The 23,190-nt window shown below is 46.3% G+C and overlaps 1 protein-coding gene across 1 annotated transcript in view; it reads left to right on the top strand.

Moving 5' to 3' along the window:
• Nucleotides 1-18,336: 18,336 nt before the first annotated feature.
• The window catches only part of LOC126519320 (cytochrome P450 4V2-like), a 138,127-nt gene continuing 133,273 nt past the window's right edge, over nt 18,337-23,190 (top strand). The window contains exon 1 of the mRNA XM_050168951.3: nt 18,337-18,671. Within this exon, the coding sequence (XP_050024908.1) occupies nt 18,434-18,671 (238 nt within the window). The 5' untranslated portion in view covers nt 18,337-18,433. The remainder of the gene's footprint in view (nt 18,672-23,190) is intronic.

The raw sequence follows: 23,190 nt of genomic DNA, 5'->3' as shown, positions 1-23,190 counted from the left end.
TACATTTCTTACGTTGTGGCATAAGTGAGTGTTTAATAATGTCTAAAGATCAAGCTTCATAGCACTACTACCACTAGATTAATGTTAAAATTCCCTTCCCTGATCACGGTACACTTATGGTAGTCCACATATTGCAGGAGTGCATCCAAAAAGACAAGAATGGGAAACTTTATCACCCGGTGGGCGCTACCAAACAAGATAAACAAGTGAATCAAATTTTAGGGTAATCACTTCGTAGCCTGGTGTGACATACGTAATTGTTGAAAGGTTTTGATCATTCATTTCCTTGCGCATTAAAATTCAGACGCCACCTTCGCGATTACCATCATCATCCTATCCACTACGAAACCAAGTTTCTGTAAGCACGTTAACATGAAAGGGAAAACTTACATCACTAAAGAACATTCAAGTTTTTCATATTTGTTTCTGCCTGATCACATGTTAAAACGAAAACAGTTTACACGCTTGTTGCAATCACTGTAACCGTAATTTTTAAGCTCAGTCACATCAAGAACAATGCGGACGTGATGTAGGAAGGAAGCAGCTCCGGGAAATCTTTCACATCGGATTACAATGGCACTGCCCCCTCTGCCATCCGCACTAAAACCCGCCCATTCGAGGGTCAGGTGAAACGGTAGTCGTTATCTGCCGTCAATGTTCGTTCAGTTCCGTTCAGTTCAGTTTTATTGCCTTAAAGGCCCCTTCCTGGGGGCATTACATAAGGGGTGGTTTTTTTTTATTTATATAAGGAACAAGCAAAGAAGAATAATTAATATTTAAGACTATCACTAACACAATCTTGAAGAGTAGATGTTGAAGCGATGATGGCGATGTCCCGGGAAGGCCATTCCAGTCCGAGCTGCTCGATAAAAGAACGAGGCGGAAAAAGTAGACGATGATGGGCGGGCTACCTGAAATGAATGCACAGCTCACAGCGTGCACAGCGTGGAAGGTCCCTGTTCTGCTTGGTCATTTTCTCGACAGTGGTCACTGTTGATTTCAAGCTTTTCAGTACTTTTATTACATCAAGCCATACGTCACGTAGCGGCTGCCGCACAAAACGAACCATAATACCAGGCTCTTCGTATAAGGGGACATTGCACTAGCGCGTAAACATTGCACTAGCACGTTTGGTTTAGTAGGGAGTCTGTGAATGATGTCGACATCGTTCATCCTCAGTTAGGGAACATTAGCCTATTTTGCGATTTCATTTGGTTCTAAAAGTAGGTTTTCGTTACAAGACCTTGGAGCGCCATGCACCTCAATTTTAGGCCTCCTGCTGTGTTAGGATCCTGCTGTCTACCTCGAGATTAGTTAGGGATGCGAGGAGTTCATCAATTTCAGCAACATGGCAGGGTTTGTTATCAAGAATCTCGAAACACTTTCTTAAGTTGCTAATTTCCTTGTCTTGCTGTTCGTGCTTGTTCAGAATTTCGCCTCATTTGTCAGGCATCAACAGTATTGAGGCCTTAATCACATTTACCATGCGGTGGTAGGCCCGCAAGAGCGTCGAACCTCCCAGCAATGCCAGCCAAACTAGCAACGAGAGAGGTGCGCTCGGTAGCTGTGTGAAAGCACAGTCTACCAATCCGTTCACCTTTACCATGCAGATACTCACCGTCGTCGCCAGCACGCTCCTGGTGGCACTCCTGCCTGCTTACCCTGAACCTACACCAAATCCCGCCCCCGACTACTTCGAGAATGGCTGTCACAACTTGCGCCATCCCTTCACCTATCAACACGTCACTGCCCCCCCCCCCCCCCCCCCCCCACCAGATGTCTCGATCCAGCCCGGCCAATCCCGTCGAAGCAAACCTCAGCCGCCATAAGAGAGTGCCACCCGTCTCTGCCGCTCTGTGGGCTCGGTAGCTGTGTGAAAGCACAGTCTACCAATCCGTTCATCTTTACCATGCAGGCTGGTAACACGCTGGTTCTGTTTTATAAAAAAATCAAGCAATTACTTTTTAGTACAGCTGCCGAGCCCGCAGCGCTGCCTTGTTCGCATACTTTATTTCACGACGCCACCGCTACGCTTATTTCCGTTGCACTGTGGAAGGTACAGTTTCCCTTCTCTAAGTTTGTATAGGTGTTCCGTGGCGAGGTCCGATGAGACTAAGCGTTGTGGTGGTTCATTTGTGGCGTCATGTCGCACAACAGAACATCAACACTTCACCTGCGCCAAAGCATCCATGTCAAGACACTACAGCCAGCAAAGGTAACTACGTTCTTTATTTTTCTACTTTGACTTTTATGCTCATTGAGCCTCTTCAATTTTCTTGTTCTCGCTACCAGCGGGCTGTCAAAGCCGGCCAGAGCGCATGCGTTTTTTTCGTATTGCCCCGACCACCACGCGGCGCCCTTCGGTGCGCGTTCGTTTTCGTCTTGCCGAGTGGATTTTCGCCTGGCAGAGTTTTGGACGCTTTCTGGATAGCAGACGAGGAAAGGAAACAATGATCTCCCGCCGCCATCCCTGTGGGGACTCGACGAATCGCAACGCGTTCGCTCGAGCGCAACCTCTCCGGAAAGTCTTGTCCCGCCGGTGTAGGATACCTAGCAGTGTACGTATGGTTCTCCGTGGACCAAGGGCCTCACGTATTCTTCGATATTCCTTCCGTAGCCACATTAGGTGCCCAAAGTTGGCATTTGATTGCGGCCAAAGTGCTTTCCCTTGCGTCATTTTTATTATTTTGGTGCTCCGGCTCCACACACACAAAAAAAAAGACAATGTTGCGGTGCAGCGAATTGCCGCATGGAGAAAGTTCGATTTCGCTACTTCTTTTGTGGAAAGTAATGGGCCGCGGGACGCTTCATTTGCCGGATACTCTTATTATATCATTGCGATAGCAATTATATGGACACTCCAGGACGATAACATCGCGACCGCGCGCCGCATGCTTCATGGGCGAGCCGGCGATGGTGGCTCAGTCGTGTGTGCGCAAGAAAGAAAAGCGGAGAGGAAGCGTGCCGCCGTTCGTCGCGCGCACTACATCGGGGGGTATGGAGGGGAGGGAGGGGGCGGTCATTAGGACTTTGTGATCTGTCGATCTGTGATTGCCCACCATGTTTATTCGCCTTGTTTGAAGCATTACATACAGTGACTTTATCTTAGATATGTAGATTTATTGGAGACTTATACGTATATTTAAATATCTTGTTGCGAGGTTTTGTCTATACGTGCATAGAACTTTGTTTCCAGTGGCACTCTTTTGCGCTTTATCAAGCTCTATCTTCCCATTTGTATATTCCATTGTATCCTCGCATTTCTAATGTACGAAGGTGAGTCAAATGAAAGTGAGCCAACCCGCCCCACACAATAATGGTTCGGTGCATAATCTGCGAGGCATGCGCGTAGCACACATGCATCTCTCATCTACAAAAGTAACACTCAGGTGTGAGGATAAATGTTCTTTATTGCTCTTATGCACTGGGTTGAACATGGTTATGTGACATAATGGACGCTCCAAAAGTTGAACAGCGTGGTGTCGTGAAATTTTTGACAGCTGAAGGTGTTTCCCAAAAAGAAATTAGTCAACGTATCGCTGTCGTGTACGTTGAACATTGCATTTCATTGGGCACTGTGAAGCGTTGGAGCAAGCGGTTCAAAGAAAGACGTCAAAGTTACAAAGATGATCCAAGACCGGACCAAAACCACCGTGCAATTACCCGCAACACATTTGCAAAGGTTGATGAGCTGATTACACAAGAACGGAGGATACGCATCGATGGACTAGCAGAGCGTGTGAACATCAGTCACGGTTTGGTTCACACTTTAATTCATGAACATCTCAGTTATCGGCTCTTGTGTGCTCAATGGATACCCAAGATTTTAAACTACCGCCAGAAGACTGGGAGGTTTCGCGCTGCCTTGACTTACCTGATCCGGTATCACAATGAGTTTGACAGCTACTTGTCTGCAGTTCTCACCATGGACGAGTCATGGTGCCACTATTACGAGCCTGAAACACGATGGCAATTCATACAGTGGAAACATTCGAATTCACCACCCACAAAGGAAGCAAAGGCCGTCATTTCAGCCGGAAAGGTGTTGTTCACTATTTCTTTTGGTCGTCAGGGGCCATTAATGGTCGAATTTGGTAAACCTGGAGAGGCTATAAATCGTTTCCGATATTGTGAAACACCAGATCGGCTGCGTGTCGCAATCAAGAACGAACGACGTGGAAAATTGAATAATGGTATCATCATGCTCAACGACAATGCCCGTTCCCTCGTCGTTGATGTGGTTAACACAATACTGGCAAAGTTCAAGTGGGAAACGCTGCAAAATCCGCCATATAGCCCAGACCTGTTGCCTTGCGATTTCCACATTTTGGGGAAATTGAATAAACAGCTCAAGGGAACTAGACTCGATTGGACGATGACGTCAGAGAGTCAGTTACAGACATTTTGAAGCAGCAACCCAAGGATCTTTATGAGACGGGCATCACACGATTCTTTAGTCAGCGGGACAAGCGTCTGAATGCTCATGGACTTTTAAACAAGGCACCCCGTTTGTCATATATTTGCATTGGCTCACTTTCATTTGACTCGCGCTCGTATATTTTACAGAACTCGAGCTTTTTATATGTGCTCTTTGTTGTGACTATAATTTAAGTGCAATTACTCCCAATACACGACCGGCGACAGCTGCTCTGCGCAATACACTGGAACAAAGGACAGCGTCATCGTGATTTTTTCTTGACCGTTGCATATGTACAAAATTTTAAACAAGGTTCTTGAATGACAAAGCTTCATTAAAATATTTGTCCTCAACTTGTTCATTTCGCGGCTTTTCTTTTTTCATTTTTTTACATTTCATATCACCGGCATGCACTGCCTTGCTGGTTTCGAACTGATACATTACTAAACTTTGTGTGATATTTTCTTTGCTTATTAAATAAACAAAAAACACGGAAACCTTGATATCGGTTATTTCGGGCACAGCTTTTGGGACATACTAGTGTATTCTGTTAAGAAAATATATATATCTTACTTGTCTTGACAGTGCGTAGCGCTCAAAAATTTCTTTGCAGCATCTTTGGCATTGGGAATACACTTATTATACATGTATTTGATACCTCAACCAAGTTCATTAGGCCGAGCTGCGACGCGAGCGCCCCCCTCGAACGAAATTTATGGCAACGTCACTGCCCTCCACTACCGCGAAATGCGGTCGCGATATGCTCCCACACACAAATCCTCAAAGAAACTCCAGCAAACTACCTGATGCCAGCCTTTCTCTCCAGCTTTTCTTGCCCTGCATCCAGGCCTATATCGACAGGAATGTAGGCTCTGCGGCGCGCCTAGAGCCAATTTGCATCACATAATGTTCATATGTCCTGATCTCCAGCCACCCGCTGAGTGCCAACTCACCGCCGTCGAGAGATGGGAGACCGCACTGTCTAGCTCGAACCCAGCCCTTCAAACACGGCTGGTGAACTGGGCTCTGAGGGTCGCCGTGGGCCACAAGCTGCCGGCCACTCTATGGGCCCCTGAGCTCCCCCCTTCACAAGTAGTGCCGTGAATAAGGCTCAACTAATAAATGTTTACCACCACCTCCCGAGAAACTCTTGTGCATAGTCTCAACTTGAGTGGACAGCAGAAGCTTTCTATAGCAGACATACGAGGCGCCACCAACGACCGGCTTCCCCCAACTCCGCTTCTAAAATGCAGCGTCATGTTATTCCGAGGAGTAGGTAACGCGCGCCCCCTCACTTGTAACACTCGTGCTATTGCGGTTTAGTAAAAATAATTGCCGACACGAGTGGAAGAAGCCTTCGGATGATCGACCTGTGATATTGTGGTTGAATGAAGCCAATTTCTTTCTTTGGAACATATTGCCTAAAGTGTCCATTGTAGTGGACACCATGCATGACAGGAACCGCACGTGCGCGTGAGCATATTCTATGCAGCCTAGTGCTCACTCTATGCTATAGCACTGTGATCGTTATATTATAAAGCGAGATAATAGGAAGAAACAATCGAACGAGTTACCAACAGCCGCAGCCACAGCAATATTAAAAATATAAGATTAAATAATGGGCGTTTTACTTGCCAAAACCACGGTCTGATTACGAGGCACGCCCTAGGGGGGACTCCGTGTGAATTCTGACCAGCTGGGGTTCTCTAACGTTCACCTACATCTCAGTAAGTACACGAATGTTTTCACGTTTTGCCTTCATCGAAATAAGGCCGCAGTGGCCGGTATTTGATCCCGTGACCTCGTACTTAGCAGCACTACCACAGCGAAATGAAGGCCGCCTGTCGGAGCAAGTTTTGTTGCCACCACGTGCGTTATGGCAACGCGAATAATTGTTCACGTGGGAAATGTTTATAACTACGCAAAGTGTGTGGCAAATGCAAACCCACTTAAAATTGCGCGAAATGCAAGGTATCAGGCACACAACCAGGGGGGGGGGGGGGGCGGGGAGAAGGGAGGAGGGCATTGGGCGCTCCCCTCTTCTCTTTTGTATTCTAACTAGAGTGTACTAGAATACGGTGGTGTGGGGCGAGTGGCTGGGGTGGCACGTGCTTTGCAGTGAGGTGCTGTGGCGGCGCTGCGATCGAACAGGATTGGGCCCATGGCGGAAGGAAGAAAACTGAGGAGAGGTCCTACCCCTTCACGCGCTAGGAGAAAAGTGTGGAGGAAATGACGTGGTAAGTTCTCTTTCTGATTTTTCTTTCTTGTCCTGTAGCGGCCATGCTTTCGGGCCGCAATGGCGGCTTTGTTATGGTTCTGTGCGCTCACATGTGTTGCTCTGTATGCTTGGTGCCGTGGCGAAGGCGCCGTGCGGGCGGGTTTGGGTTAGTATCCGTGTTTTGTTGCGCTGTGTTATCTGGACCATGCTCTCCCGGGTAATGCTGTGGCCAGGTGGGACCGGACAGGACAAGCTCGTGAAATGAACGCGTATGCAACGCTGTACGCAATGTACCGCGCCACGGCTATGGCAACGGAAGAAGGAATATCCGCGGGCAATTTCGCCCTCTTCGGTGGAATGATGCTAACGTGCCATCGCAGACCGAATTCGGTGCGTTTCCAAATGAACCCCTTGCACATCAGTGATTCCTGCTTGAGACAGCACATGGTGCATTGGTGGAACGGAGAACGTAAGTTATTCAAGAATGCATAGTCCTGGCTTTAGAACTTCGTCTTCAGTAACAACTTGCTTTTGTGCATATTAAAAAAACACATGTTGCTCAACTGTTGATTGCTTGTTCCAGTACTCGCGACAGCACGAAGTCTTCTGAGCGCAGTGCGTTCGAGGTGCATACACACCTGCACAGGTGTACCACAATACACGAGCTGATAGAGCTTCACGTAGAATATGTGCATTTTGCTGTCCTCGGCACCGTGCACCGGCCAGTCGACGCTTCATCCGGGAAGATGGGAAAGAAGCGGCTGCTTTGACTTATTAGGGAACGAATCCTCCCTACTGGAGGAGCGAGCATCTTATCTGTGCGCGCGAGAAGCGCAAGGAAGGGAAGGTTAGCGGATGCGCTGAGCAAGGATGGTGAGCAAGGCTCCACAGAACGTACGCCTGCGAACACATCAAACGGCTGTTTCATGGTCGCACGTAGGCCGGTTCTACGCGCGTACTGTTTTGCACCGTGCGCCAGCTATTGCAAAACTTTGGTTCCGTGAAGCTTCGCTTACCGTGCGAAGAAGGCACCTCAGGCCGCAGTCAATGAATCTAAACGCGGAGATGACATTTTGCCTCCTCGCCGGCGCGCTGTGGTAGTGATGCGCGGCCACCCGATATTTGTTCAATAAAGCATGACTATTCTTCAACCCACAGCCAGAATACGTGTTTGTACTCATGAACGCCAGATGGGTCGCAAATGGGCCAGTGTGTCGTACGTGTCTCCAGTGCATTCTTGCAGTGCAGTGAGAATGCGCATATTTTTTTTCGTATCGCTACACGTCTAGCTCGCAAGTCCGTCTGAGAGCCCCAGGAAGCCCAAGCAGAGATTCTCCCTGTCCTGTTGAAGTTCAATCTCCCTGTCCTGCTGTAAGAATAAAATCAGTTGAAGTTCAGCGCTCAATCTGTCGTTTCGTACTCTTCCTTCCCAAGTCTTTATTTTCCTTTTTTGGCGCAACAATGTACTCTTTAGAGAAAAGCAAGTTGAAGGCAGGAATAAAGGTGACGTTTTTTAAAAAGCACGCAAGAACTGGGCAGGGGCCGATACCCGCGTTCGATGAGAACAGTTGCCTCGGCTGATAATTAATGTTTAATTTGATAAAAGCCGGTAAAGCAACCGATTGACCTCACGGCCCAATTTGCGAAGTTTATTATGGACTTTTTTCAGCATGACTTCGGCAACGGTGATGCGATAAGACATCGTGATTACATCCTTTTGTTTAGTATGGCTGCGGAGCGCGCGCGTCCTAGTAGCCCGGTTGCGCGAGAAATACAAACAAGAGAGGGGAACTGGCCCGACATGATGGAAGAGCAACGCCAACTTTCGGCTTGGCTTCACAAAGAGCGACGTCAGAGCCCCTCCTCAGTTTTTTCTTTCATGATTGGGCCGCATCGAGGTCGCGCCGTTGGAAACTTCTGGCGATACTTCTCCAAAGGGTAGGGGTGTGCGAACATTGAAATTTTCGAATACGAATCGAATACGAATAAGGCAAAAAAAATGTCTTCGAATATCGAATATATGTTTAGTATTAAAAAGTTGCAAAACGAGGTAACAATAGCTTTATTACCCTTTTAAAACTAAGATTGCATTTTACAAGGCTGCTTCAGGGTAAAGAAGCACTCATTATGTACTCAGATATGCACGTAATGCTCTTAGTCAGGTAAGGCGCTTGTTACAGATTATTGTGAAGGAAAATTACCTGCTCGACATGTTCAGAAATTAAGCGCTCTCTATGCACTGCGGCAACATTTCCACCGGTGGAAAACACTCTTTCACTAAGAACTGAGGTGGCAGGGATGGGCAAGTATTTCTGGACGAGTGCACTTAAAGGCAAGTACTTGAAGCGGCCAATGGACTACCATCACTAACAAGGATCCTTGACCCTTTCCCGAAGAGGCTTTTCCGCGTAGCCTATAATTTCCCTCTCGGGGGCAGATGCCAAATGTGTCTTTGTTCATCACTAGATCGTCAAAAGCATTCCATACACTGGATGCCACCGGTGGACACGAAGTCGATGTTGGCACGTCAGTGTCTTCACTGGCTTCCACGTCAGCTGCCTGGAGCTCCCTTGTAGGTCTTTCAACCATCTGACCAGATGCCTGATTAACTGTGGCCTTAAACCGCGGATCAAGAAACATGGCCAGGCTGGCATTTTCTCCAAATTCACAGTACACAAAACGAGTCTTGATACATTTTACAAGATTGTCAGCAAACCCTGAGCTGCCTTTGCTACCTGCGAGGCAGTGCAGCATTCCAAAAATAATTGGAATTTGACATGACAAAGAGGGGTACTTTTCAGCACTTAAGATCACAGTTGCGTTAAACAAACGCTTCAGTGACTCCACAAACGCCACTGCATCTCTCCACTCTGCAGAGTTAAGTGTATCTATGTTCGTGTCCGAAGTGTTGAGTTCAAGTGTGATGGACTCTTTGAGTTCAACGAGCCTGGAGAGCATGAGGTGCTATCTGTTCCATCTTGTGTAAACATCCTGCACAACATGGAGCACGTCCTTCTTCAACTGACTCTGCAGATCGTTCAGTTTTTTCTGCGCACTAGGGCTGTGTTTGTGGTGTCCTACAATCGCTTTCGCCCTCTTGCAGAGTCTTGATTGCCGGACTACACGACATCGTATCGCTCATCGCCAGCTGCAGAGTGTGCGCAAAGCAGGCTCGCTGGAGCTATGACAGTCTCCTGGCAGCCGCTCGGATATTGCGGCCGTTGTCCGTCACGATGTACTTCACGCAGTCGATTGGCATCCCCCAGTCGGTGCATAGCTGCTCCAATGAGGCAGCTATGTTCACAGCCGTGTGACTCTCCGGCATATGTCGCGTGTTCAAAGTGAAGTTTTTCATCTCGAACTTCACCGTAAGAAAATGACACGTTTGGCTTAAAAAAATCTCGCTGGCACGTGACGTCCAGATATCGCTCGTAAAAGCGAGAATGCTTGTTCCTTGTTCAAGTGCTCTTCGCAGCTCCTGTCGTACATTTGCTCTTGTTTCGTCGTACAGGCGCGGGACAAGCACCCGCAACAGTTTTGTTCTAGATGGCAGACTGTAGCACGGTGCAGCTGCTTTCATCAGTGGTTTGAACCCCCGGTTTTCCACAAACCTGAAAGGCAGGCGATCTAAGGCGACCATTTCTGCCACTTTCTGGTGAAGTGCGTTTTCTTTCTTCTGAGACAGTGGCTGCTATTTCTGTTGTAGTATAGCGTCCAGTGTCGGTTGATTCTTCAACGCGCGTTTGCAGCGGCGTCTTTTTTGTACTCTTTCATCAACAAATGGTGCGGTTTCATGTGATTTCGAAGAGTAGTAGTCGTTCCCGTTGGCGTTTGAAGTACACGTTCACACGACTTGCAACGAGCTGTCCACGGCGGGAGTGTTGTGTAGTACCGCCAAAGAAGACTTCTTCCGGCTTTCTTTTCTTGCTTATTCGGTGGCTCGTCAACCGCACTTGACGCCATTCTTGAAGAACACGCTTGAGCGAGGGCTGTATCAGCACTGAGATAGTTGCCAATAGCGCAGCGGCGAATTCAGCGTGGATTGCGTTTGCCTCACAGAGCAGCAGCACATCACGTAGCAAAGATCCGGCGACCACCTTAGAAAAGCGCGAACACAAGGCGGGAGTTGTCGATGGCGATGCGATGTCCTGCTCCGACATTAATATTATATATATATATATATATTAATTTGCAAGCATCTAAAAATTGTACAGGTAACATTTTTGAGATACATATTTTATTGCGCCTACTTAAGGAGCCCTAAAGTCCATAATATATCGTTACGAAAGAGCCAGAGCCCCGGAATAAGGCTTGGTAAAAAATAATCCGAAACTAATCATGTCTGACGGGCCAGATGCAGATAGACAGAAACAGAGGATACAGATAATGAGCCGATCATGCGATGTTCTCAGTGAATAAACATGTTTTTAGGATAATGCGGAGCAAGCATACAATTCTTTACTTGCTCAATTATTCGCAATCTGTCCGAATATTCGCCGTTTCTACGGTTATTCGGCCGTACTCGAATGTTCGAGAATTTCCGAATATGGTTTTTTCGAATCGAATACGCTACGAATAAGGAAAATATACGATTCGTATTCGAAATTTCGAATATTCGCACACCCCTACCAAAAGGTAATTCGTATTACTTAGTGTGCTGGTATATGCGTTCAGACCGCTCAGACGATGTTTTTAATTGCATATGACATGTATTTATGCCTTGAACATAAATGGCTTTCTTTCTCTTCTTTATTTCATTTTATTGATTCTTAATGCCGCTCAGTGATTCCGCGAGCATTGCGGCCGCAGTGTCGGCTCTCATGTTAATGTACGGTTGCCTTTGGATATCAAATTATTTTTTTTTGATCTTCAAGCAGCATGTATCTTTCGTGTATATTTTTCCGCATATTGCTTTCCGTAAGTTGGTCTTGCGAAACGCAGACGGACAAACATATGTAATTTTCCTGTTTCCAGCTTCAAACAAATAAAAGATATTTGTCACATCCGCGGTGCCCTGTACTCAGATTTAAGGGAAGCATTCTTATAGAACAAGAGAAAACTTCAATGCAACATTCCATTGATGTTCCCGCCTTCCTCGCGTAACAGAATACGCAGTAATTGGTAAGGGTTATTTTATTGCGGTCGGACCTGGGGCGCAGAAAACAGAAGTACGTAGTCATTATATATGCTAATCTTTGGCCCGTAAGCTCTGTGAATTTTTTTTTTCCAGTCCATGCTTAACGACGGCGCAAGAAAGTATTGGCTATATCGTGGGTATGGTGTTGAGCTGCTAAATTCGAGCTCATGGGTTCAGAATAGGTCACGGAATTCGATGGGGACGAAATGATAAAACACTGGTGTACTTCTGTTTAGGTGCACATTAAGGAACCCCAGGTTGCTAGAACTGAACCGGGTGCTTCATAATCATATCGACAGACGTAAAACGCAAGAATTTTTCTTAATTAGGAGATACAGTAAAAGGAGGTAGCTGCGACGTGGGGCTTTTTTCGGAGATGCAAACGGTTTATTCGAAAATCTGGTATCTGAGAAAAACACGCTGCGCTCATATTATATATCGTACCTAAATTTAATGCCGTTCCCAACTGTACGTCCGCCCAACTAAGAAGCTTGTGTATTATGAACGGCTGCGTTCAGTTGAATGGAATTGAATTATGAGGTTTTACGTGCCAAAACCACTTTCTGATTATGAGGCACGCCGTAGCGGAGGGCTCCGGAAATTTCGACCACCTGGGGTTCTTTAACGTGCACCTAAATCTAAGTACACGGGTGTTTTCGCATTTCGCCCCCATCGAAATGCACTGCGTTCAGTTATGCGGTGCACAATCATAGCCAGAATAATGAAGCAATTAAAGGAACGGCACGCCTCACATACACGTGAAGATATTTGTAGATCCGCTGTGTTCGTTGACGAAGATAAGTGTGGTATCGCATTGGGCTCCCAGTTTTAATCGGTTGCAGACATGGTGACAAGGTCAAAATATGTTTCCTTTGCTTCAATTGTTGGCCGACTTACAGGCTTCTCCAAAACGGGACGTTTATATTGAATGACAGCTGCGAACTTGTTCAGCGGAACCGATTAGCGCCCGTGCGTTAATTCTCTCGGGAACTGGTGCGCCTCTGCGCCACAGCCACGACTCTCCAGCAGCACAGCCATCCCGAATAAGAGTCCTCACTTGCATCAGCCCCTCACCTTCGAAATTCAAAAATGTTCTTGTGCGTTACATAAGAACGGAGACGGCTATTCGGTAATTTTAATAGAGAATTCTGAAGCCGAATAGGATCTGAATAACGAATGCCATTCGATTAGACTATATATTTCTACTTCATTTCGCCTGCTGGCACGTTGAAGGAGATCGCCAGACAAGCCACGGAGATTGCATTACTAAAGATTTCCCGGTCTCTCCGATTTAGTCTGGGTACATAAGCAATATATTTTCTTGAACGCGGTTGTTCATATTAACGCTGGATAATTGCTTTGATTAGTTTTTTTCGGAGAGTCTGATGGTTCTGAATGGGCTGGTGCAGCTTTTGAAAGAAACACGCTTATTTCGGTGGGAGTTTTCACTTTTTCAATCATTCCGTTGAGATTGTTTGATCATTTTTTTACATGTTTTTCTACGATATTTATGTCTATGTACCATAAGATTTACCTAAATGTACATTGGTCATCGTGATGCAGGTTCTTTTGTTTAGAGGTTCAGACGGTTCTCTGAGGCGGAGCCTCCGAGAAACCAATTGAGGACAAAGCCATTTGTTTGAAAAAACACACAAACTCTTAATAAAACTAGAACGAGGATAAAAAAAAACATAAATAAACACTCAAACAGACATCACGGCAAGAAATGCCCTTACGGCTAGGATGGTATTAACAGTACGCGAGTGCGGGCTGACCACGACTATGAGGGCGCATAGTAGTCTCGAAGTCGAGAAGCGGAGACAGGAAGACGAGAGAAGTGGTGCCGGTCTCACCAAAGGTCCGGGTGTTGGACCGATAACCGGGCGACCGGAGCGCGGCAGCTCTGGCTTGGAGAGGCAAGGCAGGGGGCTTGGCGGCCCGAGCCGATGGCGACGGCGTTCTGGCTAGGCAGCTGGGCGTAGAACTCGGGCCCGTAGCCCGACTGCTCTGGTCCTGCCCACGGGCGCAGAAGATCGCCGGCCTCAGGCAGCAGTTCACGATCTGGTACAGTGGCGACGCACAGGAACGGGTTGGCAGGAGGCCCCGGTCGGGTGAAGTCCTGGTGGCTCGGGTCTGGAACCCGACGGCCTGTCTCCAACTCCCGTTCCGGTGGACGACCTTCTCCCGGCGTCGCTTCGTAGAACTCTCCTACCCTTCTGCCAGCGCGCCTCGATCGCTTTTCTGCCGCTCTGGCCGATTCGTCGTTTGCTCATTGGCTGCTTGAAGCTCCGTGGTTTCTTCTGATTGGATTGACTTTTTTTTTCTTTTAGTTTCTTTTCTTGCGCCGCGTGTTCACGTGCCGGACGCTCTTCGACGTTGTCGTTTTCCCATCCAGCGCCTCGGCGCGCGCACTACTTGTCTGCTTCTTATCCTCTCCAACCACCGCACTGTGTCGCGCATTACGCACATCACAGTCATGTGCATCTATTCGCGCCGTGCAATCAATAAGCCTGATTTATTGCACTATAATATTTTTTTCTTTGACCATTGTCCCTGATCAACAGTCCACCAACAAAAGCGCGTAAAATGAGACGATATCAATAAAAAACGTTTTCGTAGCTTCATGTCGCAGATAGGTGGATTCTGTGGCAAAAATTACGCGTTACTTTTGGGAAAGAGTGCTAAAAATAACAGTTCACCTGGGGCGCTATAACGTAAAACTATTCCAAACTTTTCTATTCCAATTCTGCTATCAGCCCTCCACGATTGGTCAAAAACTTTTTTCGACCACCCCCACTTCACCTGTCTGTCACGCGACGTCACGAAAACCACGATACCTCCCCATCTGATATGATGTGCACACACTGATTATGCATGCTTTGAAAGAAAAAAGAAAAACAGTTATTTCTGATTCGACCCCTTTTCGCCATTAGCCCTCGGCTATTGGTAAAACGTTTTCGGGCTGCACCCACTTCACCTGCCTGTCACGCGACGTCACAAAACCGCAAGAACTCAACGCGTCAAAGTGACGTATACGCGATAAAGATGCATTAATATGCCGAACAAAACTGAATTTTCATCGGAATAGCCGCAGGCTGCCCCGTTCCGAAAGGAATAGAAGATGGCTGCCGCCGATCGCTCAGACGCTGGCTACTCGCACCTGCCGGAGAGCATGGGTGCATTTGCGAATAATAAAACTTCTTGCGTGGCCGTGTAACGTTTTCAAGCACTTTCGGCACGTTTACCCCTCATTCTGCCAACTCTTCTTTGCTGAGAGTCCGTTTTAGCGTCATTCTTGAGCTTCCGTTGCATGCCGCCGCGATTTTCGACCAGCCACCGCAAGCTAAGTAAGGGAAAGCGGACCAATCGTAGACGCCGGCACCACCCTCTTCATCCGGTTATTGACTTTCAGTGCAGTGGTTCGGCCCCATTGAATCCCTCTCCACTTGAGCGTTCTCCTCGCCTCTTGTCAGCCAATTAGATACGACAAGCCGCTCAGTGTAGGCAATGTTGTTCGTTTCTCAAGCAAACAAAAGTGACCTCCTATGAACGAGGAGAGGGTTTGATAGGTCTGTTTAGACAACCCTGCGGGTGACCGCCGGTGCTTGCGTTGGTGGTTACGCAAATTTGGCGTCAGCAGATTGGAATAGAAACATATTTGGATAGTTTTGCGTTATAGGGCCCCTGGCCACAGCTGGTACTGGCCGTCGCGGCAGCACCAAAGCAAGTAAAACACTCCACACACTATCTGCGAGAAAAAGTGGATGCCCGCGGGCGTACGCGCAACGAATGCTAGCAGACGACGCACTTGACAACGACAGCAAAATTGAAGACCCATGCCTGAAATATGTGTACGTAGCAAAATGGTGTCAATATAAATGTGCACTTCAAATGAAGCACCATCATAAGGGCAACCGGCCTCAACGCGTTGAATATGCCACGAAATGTTCGCTCGCAGCACCCTCGCACCACATGTCGGCGGGGGAGCGCCATTGGTCCCACTCGACCATTGTCTAGTACACTCTAATTCAAGCTCATGTTTGTTTATGTTGCTGTAGGAACCTTGTCTGCTAGAGCAACAGAAAACAGTAGGCTCCTACGCTGGTGCGCATGTTGTCAAATGTAGTGGACATTCTGTATCCTGTGAAAGAAACATGTGAAAGCACACAAAAAAATTTTCTCGGCAAGTTCTGCATGCATATAAATAGAAAACTAAGATACTTACAGTTTTCATGACTAATTTTTCTCTTCGTGAAACAAAGTGTTAAGAAATATCTTTTTAGGTATAAGTGGAAGGTATTGATGTGTATTGCTGGAAGGACACAGCCACTACATTATTTGTCATTTTTCTTTTTCTGTAGGCATATTCTTTATTTTTGTTCTCCCTGAACGAGGTGGTTGTCTTTCGCATTGTTAAAGCTTCCGTAAACCGATTATGGACAAAATGATGGCTGCACTTGGCAGCTAGTGTTAATACTAACAAGGACGCCGTCTAATGGTCGAAGCAGTATGTTGAACGACATGATGTTTACCGGAGGCGTTGAAGGGCTGCTAGCGTATGGGCAATGCAATTTGAATAAGCTATATGAACTGTACAGTTGTCTTCTGGAGGGTGATAACTGGCTTTAGTGTTGGGCAGACGGATGTAGCAGGAAACTGGTGAACACCCGTCTTCCAGAAAACATAACTACTTCTTCACTTGCATAATAGTCCATTCTTGCTTTTCTGATGTTTTTTTTTTTTTAAATTTTGTTAGGACTGTCGAGGGCACTTTAAATCAGGCCTAACGCTTAATTTTACATAACACATATCTTTTTTTTTATGATCTCGCTTATACATCACTAATATTTCTGTACTTCCGTACTTGTTACATAAAACAGAAAACTATCCTCGTGCCACGCCACTCTCTTCATAACCTTTCCGGTATTTAAAAAAAAAAAATTTTTTTGCCGCGCTGTTTGCCATACGACATTTATTGTTGCGTGCAGGCATTTTTCGTGAGCGGAAATTAAGGCTTATTGCTTCAACTGTGCAATAGCTTCTTAAACAGGACAATCAGCTTAGCTCGTAAAATGTTTTTTCAGGACGCTACGTTAAATGTTTGGCGCAAAATAACGTCGAACATTTCTAGAGCAGACGAAGGTCAGACTTACCTGCCCAATTTTGGGCCCAAGTTCAAGGGGGAAAACACTAAAAAGTTATGCACATCGATGATTTACGTACGGCCGGAACGCCGTAATAAATTTATCGTGCTTTTCAATCCCCAGCGCGTCAAGGTGACGTCAGAGAATTGAAATGTATTTTCAACCATTTTGCAGGCTTTCGTTGACGATAAAGGAAATGTCAGCTTGCACTCTTACATTTCTGGCTACTTGAGAAGGCAGTGCCCTCCTTTCTTATTGATCTCTAGGCGTGGGCTAACGCTGCCGAAATTTATGACACACATTGCGCTGGGCACTTCAGGGCGTTGTCGTCGCCATTGCTTTTGTTTTGCCTCTGTCTTGCTGCACCAATATTTCTTTCTTGGTGAGAGTGGCCTTGCTATTGCAGCAACGTGGCTAACAAATAAAGCTAGTTTTTATTGTGTACTGGCAATCTAGCATCTGTATTTCGTGTGTAATAAGACTGTGGGTAGCACACGGTCTACTTACAACTCGCCACCTTGCGGGTTTCCACAGAACGTCCAACTCTTGCCTTTGCTTCTGAGTTGTTGATAGATTCGACTTCGCCCGCCATCTGCTAGCTGCCTGCTTAGCTGAGACGGTAGAGCGGCTGCCCCGGAAAGGCGGTGGTGCCGGGATCGAGCCCCGAACCAGGACTAATTTTTCTTCAAATGCGAAGCGTTCCTTTCAAGGAAACCGTATGGGTTTCCTTTGTAGCCCTTAGGTACATTTGGGTGGATGTCTCATTGCCCCTTTATTAATTACTTCTCCCACCTTGCGGGTTTCCACAGAACTATTACGTCGAAATAAGATTCTGTCGAAGATAAATAATCAATATGTGCGAATATCTTTCTTTTGTGATAAATAAAGCTTTGCAATATTACTTTGCGTAGTAGTCAGCGATACCAAACTGCAATATTTTATAACTGAAACAAATAGTGCGGAATAGATTTGCAATTTCGCTTGCACCGGAATAATGGCACGACAAAGCTACCGCGCACATGTTGAGAGCTTTTTACACAAATTGTCAGTGTGGGAAACCCAAGCAAACTCGGCTTTCGAAGCTGGCCTCAATAAATTGATAAGACATTCACCATCGTTAAGTAGACCGGCTTGCAGTGCAAGAAAGACTTCTGCGGCCTTGGGCCGCATTCGCAGTACGAATTCAGCGCACAGCACGTGACGTTCTTTGCTTCGAGCAGTTTTCTGTTTTGGTGCTGCTTTCCTTCATGCTACGCAGCGATTATTGCCGTTCGGTAACCTTTCACAAGGCTGCCTTCTGAACGGGAAAATGAGCGCATAAATGAATCCGTTGGCGTGCACGATAAACAGGTTGAGAAAGTGACAGTGGTTTTGAGCAGAGAGAGAGGGAGCGTAGATGGCGCGCGCTCAATTTCCTTAACGAGCGAGGGAGTTGCAGCCACTGTATACCGCACGGATGAGCAGAGAAGCACACATCTCGTTCTGCCGCAAATCGGTGACGCGATTGTTGTAACGCCATGGAGATCTCGGCTGCGTTGTACGGGCCCCTCCCGGCCGGCAAGGTTGTGCTGTACTGCGCGTCGGCAGTGGCGATCGCGGTGTGCTGCTACTGCGTGCAACTCGTGGTACAGACGATTCAAGTGTATGCGCGCCTGCGCAGCGTTCCCGGACCGAAGCAGCGCTTCCCATTCTCGTTTTTCGTGGACATGTGGCTGGGCTCTGTCGCCAAGGATTCGCCACTGGAGGTGCCGGCGAGTGAGTGCGACTCCTTGCTTTCCCGGAAGACGTGCTTTCGAAACCAAGCTTTTTACTTGTTTTGCGTGAGAAATTCTCCACCCAACGACTCCTTTGTTGAGTCACCTCGCATCTAGGGACAAAATCACTCTCAATTGCCATACGCATGTAGTAACGTGTAAATGATCGTCGATAAAAGGTCGGATGATGGCGGAAAATGGTAAAAATTGAGCTACTGGTGCATTTTTTTTTACTTACAACATGTTCGATTAAATGACTGGTCTGATAATTTGTCGTGCTTTGCGCATCGGCGCGGCGAAACGACTATTAGAGCTGCCGTGCTGCAGGCCCTTGGTTTATGATTCTTGTAATGGACTTCCTTACAGCGTATCTGCAAAGCGGCACGCGATTGGCTTTGTGTTCCGCCTCCCTCAAAATGGAGCCACCTCGAATTGAACCCGCGTCCTCCTCCTGAGCATGCCATGCCCACTGAGTGACCTTGAACTAACTTGAGTCACCCTGAGGACAAAAGGAAAAAGTAGGGTATACTGTGAAAGGCATCCATAGCAGCGTCGTTGCTCGCTCTCTGCGTTTATAAATGGAATCCACCGCAGTGGTTGAAGACTTTGCGCTGGTGTGTTCACGGGTTCCATGGGGTGCACGGTAAAGAACCCCAGGTGCTCAATGCTGCAAACAGCGTGCCTCCTAATCAGACTGTGGTTCTGGCAAGTAAAACCACAGAATTCTTTACGTGTGCATGTGCTGCAAATTGAATGCCCTTGTATAATTTTTGTCACTGCCCCTCCCATGTACTGCGCCAGCTGCGCTGGATTCAACGTTGAAGGGAAAAAGCGCAGCAATAAACGCTCTATGTAAATGAAGTGAGCACTTTGTTTTGGAGCAAACTGTAGCTTGATAGCTAATGTGGGATCAATCTTGTGTAACATAAGCTTTGTACGTAACGGGAACCTGTCCTCACTCAATTTGAAGGTTAGTGCATACGCCTAAGCAATTATGAATTTTTCACTGAATTGAAAGCTCTCACTGTTTAATGTAACCAAAATAAGGCATCAATTAATTTTGGTTTGCACACTGAAGCGATATACTCGTGGCTTATTCGATGTCCCAAAATGGTGCAGTATGGGCTTTGAACATAACCGATGTCTGGCTCTCCGCTTACACGGTCTAGCGCTCCAAACTTCAACGCTGAGTCTTTTTTTTTTTTTTTTTTTTTGCAAGAGTGCCGAACTGGCGACCATGGCGCTGACGAGGTCGGAGCAATAAAGAACTGAATAAAAAAAATTGGTGACAAAATATTACAAAATTGTTATTTATTTATTTATTTATTTACAGATACTGCAATCCATAAAGGGATTTTAGCAGGGTGGGCGCACAGTATATCAGTGTACAAATGCAGGCAGCAAAAACAAAGCAAGACGGCCGGAATACATTGCTTATCCAAACAAAATCGGCTTTGAATAAAGCAAAGCGAAGACAAAGAAAGGTAATGAAGACGGTCATATTTGAGCTTGTAACCCCTTCAACAGACGTTACCAGCAAATGAAGACCACGAAGGCTGAGCAATTTGGATATTACTCAAGCATATTATCCCATTCAATCATAGTCCTGAGGAAAAAAATGGAATATCTGAAATAATTCTTTCTTACGCGGAATGGTGTAATTGATGCCCGTGTCTTGAGGCATACGCAGAAGAAAATGTAGCTGTATCAGATATTTTATTAATGTAATGTTGTTTTACTAGCTCATATAAAAATTTTTGTCGGGAAACGCGATTGCGCTCTGTTAGTGCAGGCAAGTCGGCTTGTTTTAAAAGTTCTGTTAGTGAGGTACGCGAGAAGTTGTAATTGAAGCCTTTCTCTGCACCCATCAGAGTTTTTTTTTGTCTAAACAGGTCTACCTACTACTTGGCATTTAATTGTTTTGTAAGCTAATAAGCGAAGGTAACATGAGGACAGTTTTAATATTTTCTTAAGAATAAAAAAAAAAACTATTTGCGACAGACATTACTGGTTGCTTTATCAATGTGCCGATTTCATTTGCGGTTGTCAGTTATCCACAGGCCAAGGTATTTGTGTTCTGTTACCTCAGATACAAAAATATTGTTAGCCGAGTAATTGAAAGTAAACTTATTTTGTACGTGAGTAATACACATCAAAACAGTTTTTTCAATATTCACCAACATCTGCCAACAAGCAAGAACGTACTGAATTGCGTCATTTTAGTAATATTTGATCCGAGGGGATATATATTTCTGAGTATAAATCACAGTCGTCTGCACATAATTTATATTAGCAGGAAAATCATCTACAATATCATTTATATACAACACAAAAAGTTGAAGCCCAAGGACCGAGCCCTGCGGAACGCCAGAGTCAACGGAAAGGTTATTAGAGTTGTGATGCATAAAAGTTACGAATTCTTTACGCGCACTAAGTTAATCTGAAATCCAGTTAATTAGCCTAGAATTTTTATTAATTTTGTTTAATTTATGCAGAACTTTATGATGTCAGGATGGATATTTGGACGCGTGCGTTAAGCATGATCTGAAGTGAAGGCGCCACAACGACAGTGGACGAAGAGGGAGCACACACACGCCACGTGTGTGTTCCCTCTTCGTCCACCGTCGTTGTGGCGCCTTCACTTGAGTTTATGAGAGACTTTATCGAAACCTTTAGAAAAGACCATAAATATGGCGTTTGTCTGTTTGCCGCTATTTATATAATTTGCGAACTCATGCACTGCTTGTACGAATTCAGAAAGTTATGCTTTTCATGCTTTTCCGAAATGTGTTTGCGAATGATTTTGTTCCAAGATCTTGCATGCAGTGGAAGTTAATTAAATAGTGCGGTAGTTCTGGACGTGCTGCTAATTCCCGCTCTTGTGGAGTGGCTTGACTCTGGCGGTCCTCCAGTCATCCAGCACTTGGCCAAATTGCATGAATTTCACAAAAAGAACAGGTAAATATTTGGACACCCAATCTGCATAGCACTTACAAAAAAAAAAACCCATTCGGAATGTTTTCTGGGCCAGAAGATTTCCTAATATCTAGGTTAAGTATCATATTGAAAATCCCCTGTTCAGATATCTTAACATCAGGTACAGGAGGCGGTACTGTACGTGATATGGTAAAATGCCATTACCTTGAATAAAAACAGATTTGAAGTGCGCATAACATAAGTTTGCAATTTCCTTGGTTTCATTATTCAACGTAGCATTCACGTCAAACACATCACACTATTGAAAAAACGCCACTGATTAGTAGAGTACGAATCGGAAGGTTTAGTAATTAGTATTTTATTTATTTTCATGCGTACTGCTGTTTTTGCGAAAGACGCAGCAGGAGAGCATCCGGCCTTCGCCCGCACACCGAGCCACGTGCGCCGGCTCGCACGCGCACGATCCCGACCATCCGGCCGGCCGATCGTTGCGCCTCGTTCTTACGGCGGGTCCCCTGCCGGCGCCGCGGTAGCTCAATTGGCAGAGCATCGCCCGTGTAATGCGAAGGTTGCGGGAGCGTTCCACCAGCGTCACCCGTAACGATAGGTGCGAGCGATTAAACCAGATTAAACGACTCGGCTTCCAGCTATGCTGTAAGTGATACGCTCGGGTTTTTGTAGATACCACGTGAATTTTCACGATTGCGTTTCAAAAATCGCTTGTGGCAACAGTGTTACACCATGTGTAGAGAATCTAGATAGGCATCAATCCAAAGCTGAGTCTCCAGACTACATACACTGTTGTGGCTAATACGATAGCCGCCGTAGTTTTAACAGAGCTGCCGATTTGGTCTCGGAAATCGAGTGCAAATTTTTGTCGTTTCCATGGGCTTCCATTGCTGAATCTTTAACCACTCTGGGAACAAAATTCTGGCTTTCCACAGCCTGATCGCTGCATTTGTCTTGTGTGGATTGTCTTCTAGAACACGTCTGTCTCCTGCCTTCCTCAGTAATCGACCTTTAGCTTTAATTATTCGCGAAAACCCGCTCGTTCCATTCAAAACGTGCTAGCTTCGTGTCGCGGTCGCTTGGGGCGCTAGTTGGTACGTGTCCAGAAAAACTGGATATAATTTGGCCCCATCTTTGCCTTCGTAACTGATCATCTCTGTTGGCTTTCTTCGCTGAACAAACCAACAGTCTGCGTTCCTCGTTGGGCTCTTCGCGTGTAAGAATACTCGTTTTCGGTAGTACACAAGTCCGGTAAGCTTCGTCAAGATTCCGATTGCCTCTCACGGCATCCCGTGGATTCCTCTGATGTCCTTGAGCAAAACACCGACGACTGTCTCTTGTCTATCTAGGACCTCGTTAATATACGGGACAAACAACGTTGCGACTCGGCTTTACGTCCTATCATCAACAGTCTTAGCTCTGTCGCACCCGACCCTTCAAGTTCTGCCTGCACGACGGCACCGTATACCGCCCCAATATGCTTCCTGAAGGCTCTGAACGCCCATCGTCGTGCCTGCCCAGCCAGCTGTCCTTTGCCAGCTTCACGCTGAGGCCACTGCTGGTCTCCTTGGTGT

Source organism: Dermacentor andersoni, chromosome 10 (assembly GCF_023375885.2).
Source record: "Dermacentor andersoni chromosome 10, qqDerAnde1_hic_scaffold, whole genome shotgun sequence".
Taxonomy (NCBI): Eukaryota; Metazoa; Arthropoda; class Arachnida; order Ixodida; family Ixodidae; genus Dermacentor; species Dermacentor andersoni.
Note: the sequence above shows the minus strand (reverse complement) of the source record. Positions and strands in the feature narration are given on the sequence as shown.